We start from the raw sequence: 20,533 nt of genomic DNA, 5'->3' as shown, positions 1-20,533 counted from the left end.
TGAAAGGACGGAGATTCAATGCTGAAGAGGTTATCGCAAACGCGATGAGAGCACTAAGACGGGTTTCACAAAATGGCTTCCAGGCCTGCTTGCAGGAACTCTACACGCGTTGGCAAAAGTGTGTTGTTGCGGAAGGCAACTATTTTGAAGGGAATGCTGTAGAATAGTGTTTAAGGTACGTTGTTTCTATGATACTAGCAAATTCCGGGAACTTTTTGAACCTAGTATGTATAATTATTTCTACCTTACGTTGCTTTTTTATTTAAATCCAGACTACTGAAGAGGCAGAAGAGGGAATAGACTGTCTTGTTTTTGCCCCTTTATTGTTAAGGGAATTACATTATTGCTGGTAATGAAAAAAATTTGTAATGCGCGAATGAACTGTTATTTGTGTTTTTAGCTTTGTTTTGACAATGACGTTTTTCTCTTCTGGTCATAAACCTGCTGTTAACATGCAATTCCAAAAATTCTGTTCCCTTATTTTCTTAGCATACCATTACAAATTTTCTTATTTCTTTCATGAATAAAAAAATTGGAAGTATTTAGTTACTGCTGATTTGAATGAAGAACTTCATTTGATAACTTTTGCGATTTTTTTATATTTTCTTTGCTGTCATTTTGGCAAAAATCTATTTCGATTTTTCTCTTTGCAAATTCTGGAAGTTTTGTTTTGGTTGTTTTATCAGTACCTTCTGGAGAAGAAACTTCTCCTTAATTTCTTTTGTAACAATACCACTTCTTGCAAGCTCTCACACTCTTTTTGGGAGACAGTTCTTGCTTTTCCTTCTAAACATCTTTTTACCCTTTTCACATTTTTCTCCGTACTTTTCAGCGATTCTCTTAAAATGTTATTTTCTAATTTTATCTTCTCTCAACATTCTGTAGTCTTTTGTCCTACATTTGAGAATACCTTATTTCCACAAGATTTCTTGCTGCTACCAGAAGATGGTAATTATTCTGAATGGATAGATGCTGTCATTAATATTACTTGTGGAATTTTACATAACACTGTTTCTTCTCTCTTGTTTCACTACATTGATCCATTGTTATTTTTCATTACATTCTTTTATTCTTTCTTCTCGTGCACTTAAGTCACTAATTATTATGTTCTTTCCTCTTTTCACTTTACGAGGTTTGAAAAGTTCGTAGTCTGACACATACAGTAGATTGCATTGAAGACGTGTCAACAATGCCGCCATTGTTAGCGGCCATCTTACATTAGTTCAAGTACGAAAAATTATAATTTTCTGTTGGCTACATTTTGTGTAGTTTAATTTTCTAGTTAGTGCGCCGAACAGATTGGAAACAATGTAAAATATCGAGTTTCGTGCTGTCATTAAATATTTCGTAACAAAAGTGAATGAGTCCAACCGAAATTGAAACAGACATAGATGCTACGCTGTCGGGAATACGCTTCAGCGTTTACAACTGTGAAAAACTGGGCGGCATTATTTAAACATGGTCGAGAAAATGTGGAAGACGACCCCCTCAGTGGACGTCCAGTAATAGCAGTAAGTGAAGAAGTCGCAGAAAAAATCCATGATATGGTGTTGAATGAACGTCTACTGAAAGTGGAGGAAATTAGCGAGCTTATGCGTATCTCAAGTGAACGAGTGCATCACATCTTAGTCAATATCTTAGGCATGTCCAAGGTGTCCGCAAGTCCATGTTTGTTAACGCCGGAAGAAAAGCACGTCCAATGTCAAATTTCGAAGGATTATCTGGCTCGATTCGTGAAAAATACGCTAGAATTTTTAGGCGGTTTGTGACCACTGATGAAACCTGGATACACTACTATATACCAGAGACAAATAACTGTCGAAATAATGGAAGCACAGTGATTCTCTGCCTCCAAAGAAAGCATGAGTTGTTCAATCGGCTGGGAAAATCATGACGTCCGTGTTCTAGGATTCTAAGGGTATAATCATGATTGTCTCTCTAGCAGAGGGGCGAACAATAATTGGAGAATATTATTAAAATCTCCTCAGCAAATGGAAGAGAAAATTCGCGAGAAGTGACCGAATATGGCTACTACTATATACCAGAGACAAATAACTGTCGAAATAATGGAAGCACAGTGATTCTCTGCCTCCAAAGAAAGCATGAGTTGTTCAATCGGCTGGGAAAATCATGACGTCCGTGTTCTAGGATTCTAAGGGTATAATCATGATTGTCTCTCTAGCAGAGGGGCGAACAATAATTGGAGAATATTATTAAAATCTCCTCAGCAAATGGAAGAGAAAATTCGCGAGAAGTGACCGAATATGGCTAAGAATAAAGTGTTTCATCACGACAATGCACCTTCTCACACGTCTGCAATCACAGGTTGTTAACCTACGGTTCGAATTGTTACCATATCCCCCCCCTAATCGCCAGATCTCGCACTCTCAGATTTCTTTCTTTTCCCAAAGCTCAAAGTTCATTTGGTTGGAAAGAAATATTTCTCAAATGCAGAGGTTATCGCAGTAGCAGAAGGCTTTGTTGCAGACTTTTTGGAATCTATGTTCAAGGAGGATATCGGAGCTTTGCAGCACCGGTGGAGCAAGTGTGTGAATGTCGGAGGGAATTACTGGTATGTTGAGAAATAACGATTGTTTCAGAATAATCCTACTTTAATTTCTGTGTCAGGCTATAAACTGCAACCCTAGTAAATATCCTTTCCTTTCTGTTTCCAGCTTTTGCTTTCACTTCCGTTCCTCGTTCCTGATTGCTTCTCATCTATTCCTTCTGAATTTTAGTTTTCTTTTCAACCTCTCGTCTTTGCTCATTGTATCACTCATGGAATAACAAAGGTTTTGTGAGAGTGAGTGAGTGAGTGAGTGAGTGAGTGAGTGAGTGAGTGAGTGAGTGAGTGAGTGAGTGAGTGAGTGAGTGAGTGAGTGAGTGAGTGAGTGTTTTGATTATACAATAATGATACTTGTGTTACGGATTTGGGTCAGCGGTTTGAGTCGGTGTTGTTGCAGGGGCCTGGGGCTCGTGCTATGCGATAGGTGGCTGTGGCGAGGGCCGCCGGGAACGGCTGGTTTGGTGCTCGGAGGCAGATGGCCGAACAGTGCTGGAGGTGATGTGTGATCAGCAAGCCGAGCCTCCCACCAGCAAGCCCTGCTTCACAGCCTGCCGTCACCACAGAGGTCTGCACTCCTCTTCTTATTATTCATTATGTTACAGTTATACCATGCTCTAAGACAAGACACTGTAGAACATTTACTCAATTCCATAAAGTTCTTCTCTTGGGGAAGATATCGGAGCAGTCATTTTCAATTCATGCTCACTCTGATATTAATGATGATGATGATAATAATAATAATAATAATAATAATAATAATAATAATAATGGCTTATTTAACCTGGCAGAATTAAGGCCTAACACTCTGCCAGGAATAAAACTATTACGGCGAGAAAACGAATCGTCAAGTCTTCTTTCATCTAAAATTTCAATTCACTCGACGGGATTTAACTCGGGTCTCCAGGACGAAAAGTCAATTGCATGTGACAACTATATGAAATTCATTATCTATTTATTTGCTTCCTTGTTTTATTTATTTATTTATTTACTTATTTACTTACTTATTTATTTATTTACTTATTTATTTATTTATTTATTTATTTATTTATTTATCTATTTATCTATTTATTTATTTATTTATCTATTTATCTATTTATTTTTATCTATCTATTTATCTATTTATTTATTTATCTGTTTATCTATTTATTTATTTACTTATTTACTTATTTACTTATTTATTTATTTATTTATTTATTTATTTATTTATTTACTTACTTAAGCTTACTTATTTATTTATTTATTTATTTATTTATTTATTTATTTATTTATTTATTTATTTATTTATTTATTTATTTATTTAAATAACTTAAGAGTAGGCCTACGTCAGTAATTAAGTAATATTTGAACAACGACTAACTGTAAGTCGAATCCGGTGTTACGAATGTGAAACGCAGTGTTATTGCTTTCTCTTGCTTTGTCACACTCACTCTCATTCTTGCCTTGAGGTCGCGATGATGAGTATCGAAACACAAATCTCTACTATTTTAAGTACAACAACAGCTATGCAAGGAAGTAGTAACAAAACTGGAAAGTTTTCTGCCAGCTCATGTAAGTTTAGTTTGTCTACAAGCGAGGTTGATCTGAAGAGCTACTGAACTCGGAAAGCATGGTAACTTCGAGCATTTAGTAACAAAATAACTAAAGATTTAGGCTTGTAGAATACATTTAGCATTCTGTACTTTGTGAAGTCTTTGAATCGTTGCCTTGTGAAGGAATAAAATGATTTTCACTTGATGCAATCCTCAGGTAGAACTTTTGCAAAAGTTGAAATGTAAAAATCGAACATTGAGATCTTGATGAATTTGTGCCATTTTCATACAGCAATCACTCTCATAAAATTACTCGAAAAGCTTTGTTTCGAGAAGTTCATAGAGTTGTTCGAGTTGCTGAATATAGAATTTAGTTTTCTCTTTTAAACTGAAAACAGGAGATTGAAGTAAAAAATACCACATATGAATAATGCGAACATTAGTTTCAGCAGAAATAGCTTTCATGTAGCCTACTTGTCCATAGTAGGACTCTTAGATAAGTAACCTGGTCTGTATAATTAAGTTCTGCCCCAAATAATTTGAGTCTTACGCCAGAGAAAAGCGTAAATTCGAAATCTGAAAGTTACTGCAACCCCCACTATAGGTGACTATAATACTTCCATTTTTTTTAACTTTGTCATCAACAACAGAATTCGGTTTTTATTTAGTGACAACAGCACTGATTATATTTCATTTTTAGAATAAAGTTTCGGCTATAATTTAATAGCCATCCTAATTTCGTAGTTTATATGACACTTTGTTTACCCTGCATGTGTTATTAATGTGTAAGCAGCTGGTTCGGATGTTGTTCGAGAAAGTTATGAATTGGGCCCGTTTTAATTCAGCGCTAAATCCATCGTACTTTTTCGTCGAACGCTGGTGATGTCACATTGCTCCTATGAGTTAGTGATAAATGCTGAGTTTAAGGGAGAGTTTTTGAGATAAGTGCTTTCTGGGGAGTGAGACGTTGTATGACAAAGAGAAGAGAAACGACGGGAACCAATAATTGAAATACGGACATGGAGAAGAATGGAGCGTGTGAAATGGACAACAGAATAAGGAATGAAGATGTGTTATGAAGAATGAGTGAAGGAAGAATAATGTTGAAACTGATGAGGGAGAGAAAAAGAAATTCGCTGGTCCACTGGCTGAGACGAAATTGTCTGCTGAATGATGCATTGGAAGGAATGGTGAACGGGAGAAAAGTTCAGGGCACAGGAATATATTGGATGAAAGATAACATTAAGATACATGGACCATATGTGGAGCCTGAGGAATGCGGAAAAGAGGGAAGATTGGAAAACGCTGGATTTGCAGTGAAAGACATGTCATTCGGCAGAAAACTATGGATGAAATGAATATTTCTTCTTCCTTTAGGTATTTAGTGCAGTAAAATATGTGGTATTCCACCGGTTGGCATTCTTTGTAATATGTTCATACCACCTAATTTTTACGTTTTTCGTTTATGGCTTATGATAGGGGACACTATAGGGGAGAGTCGGGTAGTATTGGACATCGGGTAATATCAGACAGTGCGTTTCTTTCATCTACCACCATATGGTAGTACCTGAGTGACATGGTTACGTTTTTCTATGCGACACCACAGAAACGTAACAATGTCAATCAGGTACTATCATCGTGTGGTAGATGAAAGAAACTCACTGTCCGATATTACCCCTCTGTCCGATACTACCCGACTCTCCCCTAACCAATTTTGTCTGCCATTTTCTCGCCCACGTTTCATTTTGAAGCTGAATAACCTCTGTCAAGTAGTTGAAAGCGTTGTTTAATAAGCCACCTACCGGTACTACTACTATTAACTCCTGTCCGTCCGAGTGTTTATGTAGTAGGGTCTACGAAAAGGGGGGAAAATCACGTGGCAGTTACTTTACGGGGCCCTTTTCTTTGAATTATTTTGAACAGTTGTATAATATTACGTAGATTTACAATTTCATATAGCAAATATTTTCAGGAAAGAGTCTTAACAGCTCAGCCACTAGTTTTAATGGAGGAGCCAGCAGAAACGGGTGGGGGGAACTGGGATGCGACATAGCTACTCGGACGGACCGTAGATATGTTTGTACAGATACGGAATTAAAAAGTGGGCCGAGTCTTGGTAACAGTCCTCCTCTATGTAGGCAACAAGCTTCGCCAGTCTGTCCACAAGTAGCATACATACATTCAGGCGCCCTTGTTTACTGCACATGCGCAATGCGTTGTATCTGGAACTTAGTAAAATTAGCTGGCCCAAATTTTGTTTCTGGGTCTGCACAACATTCCAATAGCTACAATTCCAACTGCAACCTCTGTACTGCTTTGAAAATGTAGTCCAAGTTTAGTATCATTATATAGATATCTAACTTTGGAACATTTGAATTTATTAGTTCTTTCAAACTCTTGTTTTAAACAGTCGCATTCCCCTTAGACGAAAATATAAATAAAAAACTTACTTTTATAAGTTTCTTTTCCTGAGACGTTTAGGGGAAAGTATTCTTGTATTTGCTTTCTTGCCGTAAGGGACGTGCCCTTGGCTAGATTATTCTGAACTTAATTCCACCCTCCGCCTTGAATTTTTTATTGCCATTGCCCCTCCTGTAGTTCGCCACATTGTAAAGTAAGATTTAGTGCTCATTTGTTTTGCTCCGCAAAGCGACCTTCAACTATTCTCGTGTCTGTTGTTCTCGCCTTGTGAATTAACGCCATTTGTTTCATTGCCTGCATAAGAATGTTTCTTCTGGAATGCCCCGACATTTGAAAGGGAAAGTTTGTAACCAGAGACTAGGTTTATGGCATCAAGTTGCTTTCCTTCAGTATGCGGTAAAACACGCGATACTAGTGACCTCTGCTTATGTGAATGGAGTCTCCGAGTGAACAATGTCGAATCGCTGTCTTTCTTAGCAACGACGAGATCATTATCGCAGAATAAAAGCAGTAAGTCAATATAATAATCTATTAGTATTATTTTAATGCAGTTCATTAGCGAATATTTCAATTGTGAATAATTTCAGTTTCAGATAAGGGATACTACCACATTCATTCATTGTATGATAGTAACACGGAAAATGAACAGGTGTGCAGAACGAAGATAATAGACAACTTTAAGAATATTTTATGGAATAATAAAATTACAAAAATGGGGGTGTATTTTGTTGTTTAATTCGTAAATAACTCTTGTATACATGTAACTCCTACCTAAATCAAATTGTTGAATTCTTTGTAAGTTCATACATACATATGTATACTTTTTGCTGGTTGAGTGGAAGAGAAGACCTTACGACCTTAACTCTGCCAGCTGAAATAAATTATTATTATTGTTATTATTATTATTATTATTATTATTATTATTATTATTATTATTATTAATCCTTCCTCCAATGTGAAGTCCACACCTGTGGAGTAACGGTTAGAGCGTCTGGCCGCGAAACCAGGTGGCCCGGGTTCGATTCCCGGTCGGGGCAAGTTACCTGGTTGAGGTTTTTTCCGGGGTTTTCCCTCAACCCAATCTGAGCAAATGTTAGGTAACTTTCGGTGTTGGACCTCGGACCCATTTCACCGGCATTATCACCTTCATCTCATTCAGACGCTAAATAATCTAAGATGTTGATAAAGCGTCGTAATATAACCTATTAAAATAAAAAAAAAAACAATGTGAAGTGGCCGGGATATAACATCGCTGGCACATATAGGCCTAGGCAAAAGGTAATATTGGGCTTACATTACATTCAATAAATGTCGGCCTTATTACACACATAGGGCCTATTATACAGTAGAGAGTTGTCTAACTTCTGCCTGTCAAAAGACAGGACAAATTGAGGAATGATAAAGGAGCATCATCTTTAAAAACAACACGCTTCAGCTGGCCCGGCTGATAGTACCTTGTGAGAGCCCCTTGCCAGCGTTACGGTGAAGCCCTTACGTTAACGTCGGCGAAGAAGGAGCCCTTCGGAACTCTGATGTCGGAAGAGGCAGCCCTTCCCTTGGGATAAATAAATACAACGGGCAGTAGGTTTAGAGACTGTTAAGAGGCAATCCCTCTTATGAACTTATACAGCAGCAATTTCGTTGCTTTTTGTGGGGATATTCTCATATCTCGAATTCTTTCGGATGAAAGAAGCGCCTTATGTGATTTTAATAAGGTTGCAGAAGCGTTCAGTTTAAAAATATCTCAATCAAAATCGAAGACAATGGCCTTTATTGGAAATTTTCTTCTGAAATCTAAATTGGTGTTGAAAGACCAAATTTTATAACAAGGAAATACTTTCAAATTTCTAGGCCTGTAAGTATCCTACTTCGGAGAAGTAGATATAAGCTTAATTATGAACTTTCTGTGGTGTTCGGTCAGAACATGACAACTCCAAAATGGCCATTTCCTGCTATTTATGTACACCTACTAAGAATCTATAGATACGTATGAGCATGTGTATATAATAAAACATTGTCCTAATCTATGTTATTTTCATTCACATTTGCATGTAAACTAGAAATGTGATTTTATGGAAAAGTGAAAATAAAAATGCTTGTTAGTTGAGAGGACGGAGGAAATAACCTTTGGAGTGGCCGATTCGTAAATGGGAGGATAATGTTAAAATTGATTTGAGGGGGGTGGATATGATTGTAGTAGTATTTTAGTATTTATTTATTTAACCTGGTAGAGATAAGGCCGTCAGGCCTTCTCTGCCCCTCTACCAGGAGATTCCAACTACAATATGAACAATAAAATTACAATTAGTATTAAATTTATAATTACAATTACAAATAACATTAAAATTACAAATTAACAGTTTGTAGAGACTGGATTAATCTTGCTCAGGATAGGGACTGATGGCGGGCTTATGTGATGGTGGAAATTAACGTTCGGGTTCCTTAAAAGCCAGAAGTAAGTAAGTAAGAATCTCAAAACATCTTTTTTTGAGGTATCATGTTCTGACAACACCACAGATTTAACAACTCAATCGAGTGTGTGGAAAGAATATGATATTGAAAAATAAAATGAGGTCGAAATTTTACAAAAATATAACTTTACCAGGGTACTTATATGGAAGTGAGACATGGGTAATCCGACCCTGAACCTGAAAGTTGACTGTTACATTTAGGTACTATTAATAAATAGGGGAGGATAAAATAACACAGTTTAAGAGTACTGTGCCGAAACAGACCAATCAGAGCTTAGTAAACAATGTCAGACAATGCGACCATGTGAACTATGATTTAATAAGCATCTCACCTCATTTCGCCACCAATAAAATTAACCCGGTTCTGTGTATGTTGTCAGAAGAGCATACCGACTATGTCTGACCTAAAAGCAATGTTTTGGGTTGGAAACCGCAAACCATAATAATGAAGAATAGCGATAGAAGTAAACTATATGTCGATGGAATGAGACTTCAGGGAGCGACCTTGAATGTGGTTAGGCAGGAGAGAAGACCTGGGAATATTCAACATCAGTGGAAAGGTACAGAAGAGATAAACGATAAAACAAGGCGCTTGAGGACATAGAAGTAGAGCTAAGTGCTTTCTTGACTTCGACACTAGAATAAGGAGGTGTGGTCGGTACCACGCTCCGATCGCCTTTTGCCTCTGGAAAAGATCCCGTACTCAATTTGATAGAGGCTGAGTGAACCTTGGGATGGTTCTGGATGTTTGGCAACAAGAAAATCCCGTCACCATCCGGAATCGAACTCGGTATCTTCCAAAAAATAGTAGAACATAGGCAGAAATGCTTAAATATACACTATCATACAAAATATTTGAACATACTGCAGTAGATGAAAGAAGAATTGGTAGACGAAACAAATGACTATCACCCGGAGATACAACAGGGAATACTTAAAATATGGAGATGTATTGATTATGAAAATATTGGACAAAAATAATTTCCCAGTATCTTTCTCAATTTTTATTGATTTCATTTACAATACCACCTGTGAAAATGCTGGCACATATTTCCGTAGCACCTCGTGAAAATATAACATACTGTACAGAGCTGAGGAGAATGTCTCTGCGCGATGTATTTTAATTAGTTGTGGTGCGGGGAGGTATTGATGAATGGAGCACCGCTCTTCCTAGAACTGACCTGAGAGTTGTTTTGAGTTATTAGTCTTATGACACAAAACAAATGAATCTCAATCACCACATGATGTTTAATTATGCCTTGGCTGAAAATATCAAGTAGTTTGAGACTTGCTTTTTGTCGGTGTGTTGTATAAGTTGAAACTGTTAGTTTAGACTTATTTTAAAAGTTAATCGAATGTTTCACGTTGGTTAGTTACTGTACTGTAATTAGTAGTGTGTCATTATGTCGTTCTCTGCGAGCAAGAGTGGCGTTATGCTGGCTGTTGCCTGCGTGTAGGATTGGCATTACTCCACATTCCTATCAGGGCTGATCTCGTGAGCTCCCCACAGTATATAGCCTAGTACAAGGAGGCACAAAAGTCATGGTTCTATAACATATGTTAATTTTGCGTTTCAAAATAATAAAACTCGAGATGACACATTAATTAACGACAATTTGACAATAAATCTGGCAACATTTCGAAGTTAGTCAGGTCTCAAACATGGAGATGCCTTATCACCCACCCTATTCAATATAGCATTATTTATTTATTTATTTATTTATTTATTTATTTATTTATTTATTTATTTATTTATTTATTTATTTATTTATTTATCTATTTATTTATTTATCTTAAGAGTAGGCCTACGCCAGTATTTAAGTAACATTTGAACAACGACTAACTGGAAGTCGAACCCGGGCTTACGAATGTGAAATTCTGTGTTATTACTTTCTCTTGCTCTGTCTCACTCACTCTCATTAGATAAGTATACACTTGAAATATAGATGCGGAACTTTAAAGTAAATTTAATTTTTTTTTACTATGCTGTTGGTAGGGGTCTATTTTCAGATTCTGAATTTGAAATCAAACCCTCTCCTCACAGTTATTAAATAGGTACGCTAAAAATGCACTGGCTTGCAGTCGAATCACGAAAGACAAAATTTTCTACTTGAAAATAGACAGTTTAGATACGTACATCCCAAAATGATTTGCGAGTCAATATAAATTTCAAAAAATCAAATTTTTTAATTATCTTGAGACATTAATAACAACAGATAATAATATAATTATATAATAATTAACAACAGACTTCAATTTGCAAACATTTGTTGAATATACTGAATGGCATAATATGCAAGAGCGTAATATTTCTATCCTTACTTATGCATCTGAAACTTGGACTTTAACAGAAAGTGAATAAGCTAAATTAAAAGTGTTTGACAGAAAGGTGTTTAGGTAAATATTTGGACTACTTCAAGGTAATATTAGCCGAGAATGGAAAATCAGAAAAAAATGAAGAAAATTAATGTTTATGTAAGTATCCACAGAAGCATCTTCTGCAGACCTCTGGAAAAATAACTAAGGAAGAGAGAAGTGAAATACTTTGTGTGGGGTGTGGCATTTTATAGGGCAGAAACATGAGCATTACGACGAAGTGAAGAGAAATGACTACAACTATTTCAGAAGTGGATATGAAGACGAATGGAGCCTGTGAAATGGACATACAGAATAAGAAATCAAGTTGTGCTAGAAAGAGTGAGTGAAGAAAGAATAAAGTTGAAAGTGATCAGGAAGAGGAAAAGAAATTAGCTGTGTCACTGGCTGAGAAGAAACTGACTACTGAAGGATGTATTGGAAGGAATGGTGAACGGGAGAAAAGTTTGGAGCAGAGAAAGATAGCAGATGTTAGACAACATTAAGATATGGATTATATGCGGAGACTAAGAGGAAGGCCGAAAATAGGAAAGATTGGAGGATACGGAGTTTGCAATGAAAGACATTGGCCAGAACTCTATGAATGAATGAATTAGTATCCACATGTATTGTAAAAATAAGAGCAAGGCAGTTTAAATGGATATACTATAGGCCATGTGATGAGAGCTCTACGAGAAAGGAAAATTAGGAAGTCGTAGAATACAAAACGCCGTGAATAAAACCGCTGGGAAGACCGCGTATGAGATATTCAACTATTTATAGCCTACTCTTACTTACGTAGGGAAAATTGTGCAAACAATAGTCGTAATTGATTGGGAAAAATCTTTGTTTGTATAAAGTATTATCATAATATTTTTTGTTCTGTAGCGAAACGTTTTCACAGCTTTATAAAGCTAATAATAATAATATTAATAATAATAATAATAATAATAATAATAATAATAATAATAATAATAATATTATTATTATTATTATTATTATTACTGTTGTTATTGTTATTATTATTATTATTATTAACAATAACAACAGTAATAATAATAATAATAATAATAATAATAATAATAGTAGTAGTAGTAGTAGTAGTAGTAGTAGTAGTAGTAGTAGTAGTAGTAATAAGTTACATACTCGTGTCATTACGGTCTTCTGTCGCCTAATTTCTCGATGTTTTGTTGACCGTCATGTCCCGCACATAGTTGCATTCATCGCCATGTCCGCCTGTCCGCCTGCGATACAGTAGTTCAGAAGAACATTGATGGGTGGATGGATGGATATGCAGATAATTATCCAGGTAGCTAGGCGGGTATCCAGATGGGTGGATGGATGGATATGCAGCTAGTTATCCAGGTAGCTAGGCGGGTAGCTAAGTAGGAGATAGGTGGGTAGGTAGAGAGATACGTAGACGGTTGGCACGGTAAATAGACAGATAGGTAGGTAAAAATATATAGATATATAGGCGTGTAGCTAGGCAGTTACCTAGGCTGGTAGCTAGGCAAGTAGCTAAGTTGGTAGCTAGGTGAGTATCTAGGCTGGTAGCTAGGCGAGTATCTAGGCTGGTAGCTAGGCAAGTAGCTAGGCGAGTATCTAGGCTGGTAGCTAGGCGAGTATCTAGGCTGGTAGCTAGGCAAGTAGCTAGGCAGGTAGCTAGGCGAGTATCTAGGCTGGTAGCTAGGCGAGTGTCTAGGCTGGTAGCTAGGCAAGTAGCTAGGCAGGTAGCTAGGCGAGTATCTAGGCTGGTAGCTAGGCGAGTATCTAGGCTGGTAGTTAGGCGAGTAGCTACGCTTGTAGCTATGCGAGTAGCTAGGCTTGTAGCTAGGCTGGTACCTAGGCGAGTAGCTAGGCGGGAAGATAGCAAAGTATGTAAATAGGTAGGTACCTAGGTAAATAGCTAGGTAGGTGGGTAGGCAGATAGTTGCGTAGGCGGGTGGATGGGTGGGTCGATAGATGGATGGATGGATATGCAGCTAGTTATCCAGCTAGCTAGGCGGCTAGCTACGTAAGAGATAGGTGGGTAGGTAGGTAGATACGTAGACGGTTGGCAATGTAGGTAGATAGATAGGTAAGCAGGTAGGCAGATAGATAGATAGATAGATAGATAGATAGATAGATAGATAGATAGATAGATAGATAGATAGATAGATAGATAGATAGATAGATAGATAGATAGATAGATAGATAGATAGATAGATAGATAGATAGACAGACAGACAGACAGACAGACAGACAGACAGACAGACAGACAGACAGACAGACAGACAGACAGACAGACAGACAGACAGACAGACAGATAGATAGATAGATAGATAGATAGATAGATAGATAGATAGATAGATAGATAGATAGATAGATGCCCTCGGTAGCGCAGTCGGTATAGAACTGGCCTTCTATACTCGAGGTTGCGGGTTCGATCCCGACCGAGGTCGTGGCATTTAATTGCATTTAAATGCGACAGGCTCATGTCAGTAGATTCACTGGCATGTAAAAGAACTCCTGCGGGACAAAATTCCGGCACACCGGCGACGCTGATATGACCTCTGCAGTTCGGAGGGTGGTTAATTAAACCGGAATTTAAATTTTTTTGTTGGTTTACTTAATCCAACGAGTTAGAGGAGACATTATAGAGTGGCCATTGCGCCACCATTTTTGAAGAATATTAAAATACGCGCCTTAAACAATGTGGGTGTGACGATAAGTAAGGTTGGAGCCGAGAAGATGTTAAAATTTCGTTTGCATAAATCAGTTAAACTGAAGTGAAGAGACCTAATGTTTCATCAAATATGTGCTAGTAACTTAATCTAAAATAAAGAACTTATGTATGCTAAATTTAAAACACTTGAGCTAATTCCTAGAAGGAAAACTTAAAAGAATAACCTGAGCAAAATTGTCATGTACGTACGACAAGTGTTCCAGCAAATATAACTGAAGTAAATGTCAATATTCTTAAGTTTTTTTAATGCGACCTGCAAAACTGCCTATAAAATGAACGAGTATGATTCGGATGATTTTATTAAATTGTTTTCCCAGTCTCTACACGTTGCAAAACTATTTATTATATCGTAAGATATTATAGAATGAAAATAGGCCCTAACTCTAGTAGGTAAATAATCTTTATCTCTAAGCTTGTAACTTGAGGAAAACATGATCAAGCACGCTTTCATATGTAGTTTTGTTACAGTAGTGTATAATTTTCGAATGTGAACGTGAGGCCAGCAGCCGGCTGGACTCTCTGGTTGCCACAGATTATTATTATTATTATTATTATTATTATTATTATTATTATTATTATTACTATTATTAGTGTATAATTATGCTCCTTCATATCCCTCCAGTCAAAATATTAACAACATTACGCCTTTCCCGAGAGTTTTGCAGAATTTTGGATGCCAGTTTTAATATTTTATTGCTATTAGGTTTTAACTGGGTTTGAAGCGAAATTGTAGTGGTTTTATCCCTATTTAGTTTAAGTCCATTACTAGTGAACCATTTAATTGGTTTATCGTTTGTCTTCGAAATAGGCCTACTTTTTATAAGCTACAGCTCATCGTCTTCTTCTATAAGCAGTAAGGACACAAGAAATGTCGTGAACACAAAAAGCTATTCTCGGAGGGACACCATTTGTCTCGTTTCATATTTATTACCCACTGTTTCACCAGTTTCTTTTTTTTCAAAGGGAATCTGCAAGAAAAGAAAAATACTGTACAGAAGGTATGGTATGCGGGGCTTTGTTACACATTTACGCATGAAAAAAAAAGGTTGCTAATTAACAAAACTATGAACTTAACTTCATAAAATTTACCTGAAACTTATATCTTTTTTCTTCTGATATTGCAGTTATATGCAGCACACACAGGAGACATATTTTGTTTTTTTGTTTCTTCGTAGCTTCTATCTCTGTACACACAGCGTTGTAAGCAGACGAATTTATACAACGGAAGGCGCTTATTCCACTTCTGCCATGTTTCGCGGCTGCACCGCTAACAGCGCTGTACAAGACAACTTGGCCACTCTATAATCTCTCTTCTAACTGATTGCTTTAATCTTTTTTGTCATTTGTTTACTTTTTATGAGTAGAGCCGGCACGCTCAATTAATTCCCACACTGAACGTTTTGTGTTCGATATACCTTTTTTTCACGTACAAGTACCCACTTGTAATGTCAAGCGGTGTTGTCACGTTTTCGTTCCAAAATTAAGAACTGGTTACAATTATTTTTATACCTACACCAATACATTGATTTTTAACACCATAATTCATAGTGATTATATTAAGCTATAATATTACTTTCCATTAAAATTAAAATTAAAATCCAGTTCTACAGCAGTCAGCGCTCAGGACAGACGTGTGCGAGAAGCTCATAGACCGGAGTGTAGCGAATTCCGAACAGAAAAAATGGAGGTTACAATGAAGGAGTTGAAAGAAAAAGTCGAGGATTTAAGCAGGAAGATGGAAGAAATGCAGCTAGAAAACATACAAATGAAGAGGAAATTAAAATTCTGGGAGGTTAAGTAGAGGAAGAAGAACTTAGTATTTTTCGGCGTAGAAGAAATGGAACAGGAAAAGAACGAGACAACGTACGACACTGTATTCAAAGTGTGCTGGGAGGTTTTCAACATGGATGTGAGCGACGGACAAATTGAAGAAGCCTACAGGGTCGGAAGAGGGTTGAATCGACTATCGTGGTCAAATTCAGAAACATGTTAACTAAGGAGAAAATTCTGTATAGAAGAAAGTGCTTACAAAACTCAAATATTCGACTCGAGTTGGACTATGATTATGAGACGAGATGCAGAAGAAGATTATTGCTACCGTTTATGTGGGCGGCTAGGAAGAACGGACATTTCGCCAGGCTGTATGGAGATAAATTGAATATCAGTAATGAGATTTTCGATCTAGAATTTTGTTTAGAAAATTTTAATCAAAAGGAATTGGAGTCCGAGGTTATAGAAGGAAACAGGAGGGACTTGAAAATGAAAATGAGGAAGATTATAAACAAGCAAATGGGCGGAAGAAGTGAGATTAGTAGCCAAGGAAGTGTGGCAGAAGTTTCAAGAAGGAATTCAATTAGCTCAGGACAATCCGAAGCGAGGGCAGTAACCACACAAGGAATGTCTGAAACAGCAAGTTCAGGAAGAATGGAAGCAGACACGTATGACGTCATTGAAAGGAGAGACGCGTGGTCGCAAATAAGTCCTTCGTCACCATGCAAGCAACAGTCACTGAAGACTGCTGACAAGAGCGGAAGGGATAAGATGACGAATCAGCTGACAGCGGGAAGAGTAGGTCATATAAAACAGGTCAAGAAGGTGGTTAAGAAGAAACTAGCAAGACGTCCGGAGCCGACAAAGAGGGGAAGTAAAGAAGATTTGGGTAGTCCATCTACTTGTGAGGGAAAGGAAGGAAATAAGGAACCGCAGAACTACAGTCTACGAAGTTGGTGCTTAAGGGGGATGGAGTGATAAAAGTGTGGCAGAAGACATAGAAACAATAAAGTGAGTGTTCAAGGAGTAAGAGTAACTAGCAAAACAATCGGAGAGAGAATGTATAAGCGAATAAGTGAATTAGTGTCCAGAGAAACAAGAGTTGATAAAGGAAGTGACTAGAGAAAATCAGAAGTGTTTGTTAATAGTAATTGGTAGTGAAATGTTACTAATATTGGAGTGTCGACTAAGTTAGCGTACAATCAGAGAAATTGAAATGATAGGAAGACAGCAAGTATTTTAATGTAAGTTTACAAATGAATGTTGAGTTGACTTACAAAAATAGTGGCAAACGGAAAATTTATCGGGGTGAAAGGGAACAGTTTAACAAAATAAACATGTGATTCAGTGTCTAATGGAGGAATAGGGGATAAGAGTGATGACAGAAGTGAGGAGAGGTAGAACTGATTGTAAATTAGTGATGAAAGTGAATGAGTATGATTAAATAGTGTTAGTAAAAGTTAGTTCAAAATTAGGGAAATTTTAGACGATAGGAAGTACTTCAAATATACAGTAAGTAAACAATAAAAGTGGTGAGGTGTTCATTAGAAAGAAGGGAAAATTTTAAGGGGAGAGGTTAGAAAGAAAATTGAGAGTATGTATTATAGTAATAGAGGTAACAAAGGTAAAACAAGATGACTGCACGCGTCAATGAAAGTTTATTGCAATTAGAAGGTAATGGGGAGCACGAATACAGAGATGTGGTGGCGACCCATTACCAAATAAGAGTTGTAGAAATAAATATATCAATATATCAAATATATCAATTAAAATTAAAATAGCTAACATTTTTGTCATCGTCAATCAACTTGATACAACAACATTGGTTTTTACTCCACGTGGAGTAGATATGAGAATGTCAATTACATTTTAAGGTTCCACAGAAAGAAAAAGCTAAGTCACTTATTGTTGATTTTTGTTTTTCTGCCCCATGTGCTAGCTCATAATGTGGACTAACCTTTCTAGTAAATCAGAATGACAAAAAGCCTGCATTGTAACATGGTAAATTAAGGAAATTAATATTATATATATTTGCCGTCTCGCATAGCTTATCAAATGCTAAGTGAAAATTTATTCATTAAGTTAGTGTAACTTGTAGGACGATATTAAATCGATGAACGTTTTCGGCAATTATTTGCCATCTTCATTATCATTGAGAGTGAATGTTACAATATATGAACACTTTATAAGGTTAGAGTATGAACAATGTCATGGTTAAAATCAGTAGGCCTATATATATAAATAGTTAAAATATGTAAAATAATTTGTGCTAATTACTAAGTTATTTAAAATTTAACAACAGAACAATAAAGAAAATTAATATATGGTATCACAATTGGTATTGTTTTAGCTGTTTTCGTGTTACTATTTGTTGATTTTTGTGACTAAAATTAGTGACAAGTTCTTTCATAAGGAAGATCGTTGTATGTTGTGTGGTTCAACCAGACTATATGTGACTGCAGGTATTCAAACAAAAGGAATTACTATTGTTGCAAATATTCAAACAGAAGGAAGCAAACAAAAGGAAGCATCATCTGTACTTAATCCATTACTTTTATTACGCTGAAGATTAATCAAAATTTGTCTGACCAAAAATATGGATTACCCAACAATTTTAATTTTTACAGATTTTAATGTATCAACTATTGAAGAAATTTATAAATATAGTTCACTAACTTACTACCACAGAAATAAAATAAAACATAAATCTAATCGACATGAATATCGTACTCGAAGACAAGAGTCTACTTTCCCATTAATTGAGCCTAAATATCATACAAGTACAGTTCTTAAACATGGTGTTAGTTTCGGCCCAAGACTTTATAATAAAATTACAAACCATTTTCCTAATTTGAAATGTTTTAAAATTGCAGCTTTTAAAGAATAAGTTTATAAAATTATTCATGATATATAATATTAACAAATGTATTTTTTACCTTTTATTTCTGTCGACTATATTTATGTTTTTATTGAATATCACTGGCTTCTGTCTGATTGTCAGTTTATATTAAATGTGTTTTTTTCTCTCTTTTCTATTTCTTCTTTTTTTTCGCGTGTGTTACTTATTGGTTTGAATTAAGTTACTTACTTTATCTAGTAAACGGTCCTTGTAAATTTTATGTTATATTATTGGCTAAGACCACACCGTACACTCTTACGGTAGTGGCTAGAAACATTTTTGGTTTATAAATTTAATTTGTACTCACTAGCTAGGTAGTTAAATAAATAAATAAATAAATAAATAAATAAATAAATAAATAAATAAATAAATAAATAAATAAATAAATTACTTTTGTTGCAAATATTCAAATAAAAAGAATCAAACAAAAGAAATTACTATTGTTGCAAATATTCAAATAAAAAGAATCAAACAAAAGAAATTACTATTGTTTGCAAATATTCAAATAAAAAGAATCAAACAAAAGAAATTACTATTGATGCAAATATTCAAATAAAAAGAATCAAACAAAAGAAATTATTATTGTTGCAAATATTCAAATAAAAGGAATCAAACAAAAGAAATTACTATTGTTGCAAATATTCAAACAAAAATACTCAAACAAAAGAAATTACTATTGTTGCAAATATTCAAACAAAAAGAATCAAACAAAAGGTATTACTATTGCATTTGCTGTCACATATGGCCTGTATATTTATTAATTATATTTTGTGTTGTGTTTATTTCTGTCCAGAGTCGAAGGTGTTGCCTAGCGATGGTTCCAGCCAATAAAATTACAATTTACGGGTCATGTGATCTTGACGCGGCCGCTGATTTATGGCGGACTTATCTGGCCGCCACCCCACATTTCCTTAAACAGGCGCCCTCCTACCCCCCGTAAATCACTTATAAAGTAAACACACGATATCGCACTTCGACGTAAATCAGGCCTCGCGGAGGAAGCGAGGCACATAACTCCACCACGCGGACAGCTGCAATAACAGACACTCTCCGCTATCATCAACATCACTATTACCGCTCCTATTATTACATCACTCCTATAATATTTATGGTTAATGTTATTATTGCTACATTACATTAACGTTACGTTCTAATCTTTGATGTTATAAACAACATGATTGTTAATAATTTTTTTTCTATTCGGGCTATTCCATCTCAAATCGACCGAAATATAGAGAAAATTGATCTTGCAATTTTTAAATACAATGAAACTTTTTCTGTCCGTTGACAACTGTGATACAATGCTTTGTGCAAAGTTTGAGTCATCAGAACTTCATAGTGTTTAAATTAAAAATATTTAAATTTATCGTATTTTCATAAAATTAGCAAATTTAAAATGTTGTGGCTCCGAAACCCTTTCACCCAATGATCAAAATCATGGTTTATTTTGATGCTGAGAAATTAAAGTTTATATTGACATGTAAACAGTTTTTGTTACTTTTTATGGAATTGGAGAAATTTAGATTTTTCTTCATTAAGACGCCTTTGTCCACGAAAAAATATTTTTAAAATATATTGTTAGATTCCGCATTAAAACTACAAATAAACACATATTTTTTACTGGTGCACCGTTGATAAGAAAGTATTGAAAATATCAAATAAAGAAAATAAATAGTACACGCGTCAACTAACCAGCTGACTGTAGGTAGTCGAGACAAGCAAGGCCAGGAGACAAACATGTGATGTGTCGTCTAGCAGTCATGGCTGGGCTAGCTTTATCACAAGTTTTCATAAACA

The 20,533-nt window shown here is 35.9% G+C and overlaps 1 protein-coding gene across 7 annotated transcripts in view; it reads left to right on the top strand.

Annotated features, from left to right (window-relative positions):
- The window catches only part of LOC138715019 (thrombospondin type-1 domain-containing protein 7B-like), a 776,776-nt gene that overhangs the window by 619,470 nt on the left and 136,773 nt on the right, over positions 1-20,533 (top strand). For all 7 annotated transcript variants that reach the window (XM_069847417.1, XM_069847416.1, XM_069847411.1 and 4 more), the window contains one exon: positions 2,964-3,131. In XM_069847417.1, the coding sequence (XP_069703518.1) occupies positions 2,964-3,131 (168 nt within the window). The remainder of the gene's footprint in view (positions 1-2,963; positions 3,132-20,533) is intronic.

The sequence above is a fragment of the Periplaneta americana genome, chromosome 15 (genome assembly GCF_040183065.1).
Source record: "Periplaneta americana isolate PAMFEO1 chromosome 15, P.americana_PAMFEO1_priV1, whole genome shotgun sequence".
Lineage (NCBI taxonomy): Eukaryota > Metazoa > Arthropoda > Insecta > Blattodea > Blattidae > Periplaneta > Periplaneta americana.
This window is presented reverse-complemented; position numbering and strand designations above follow the sequence as displayed.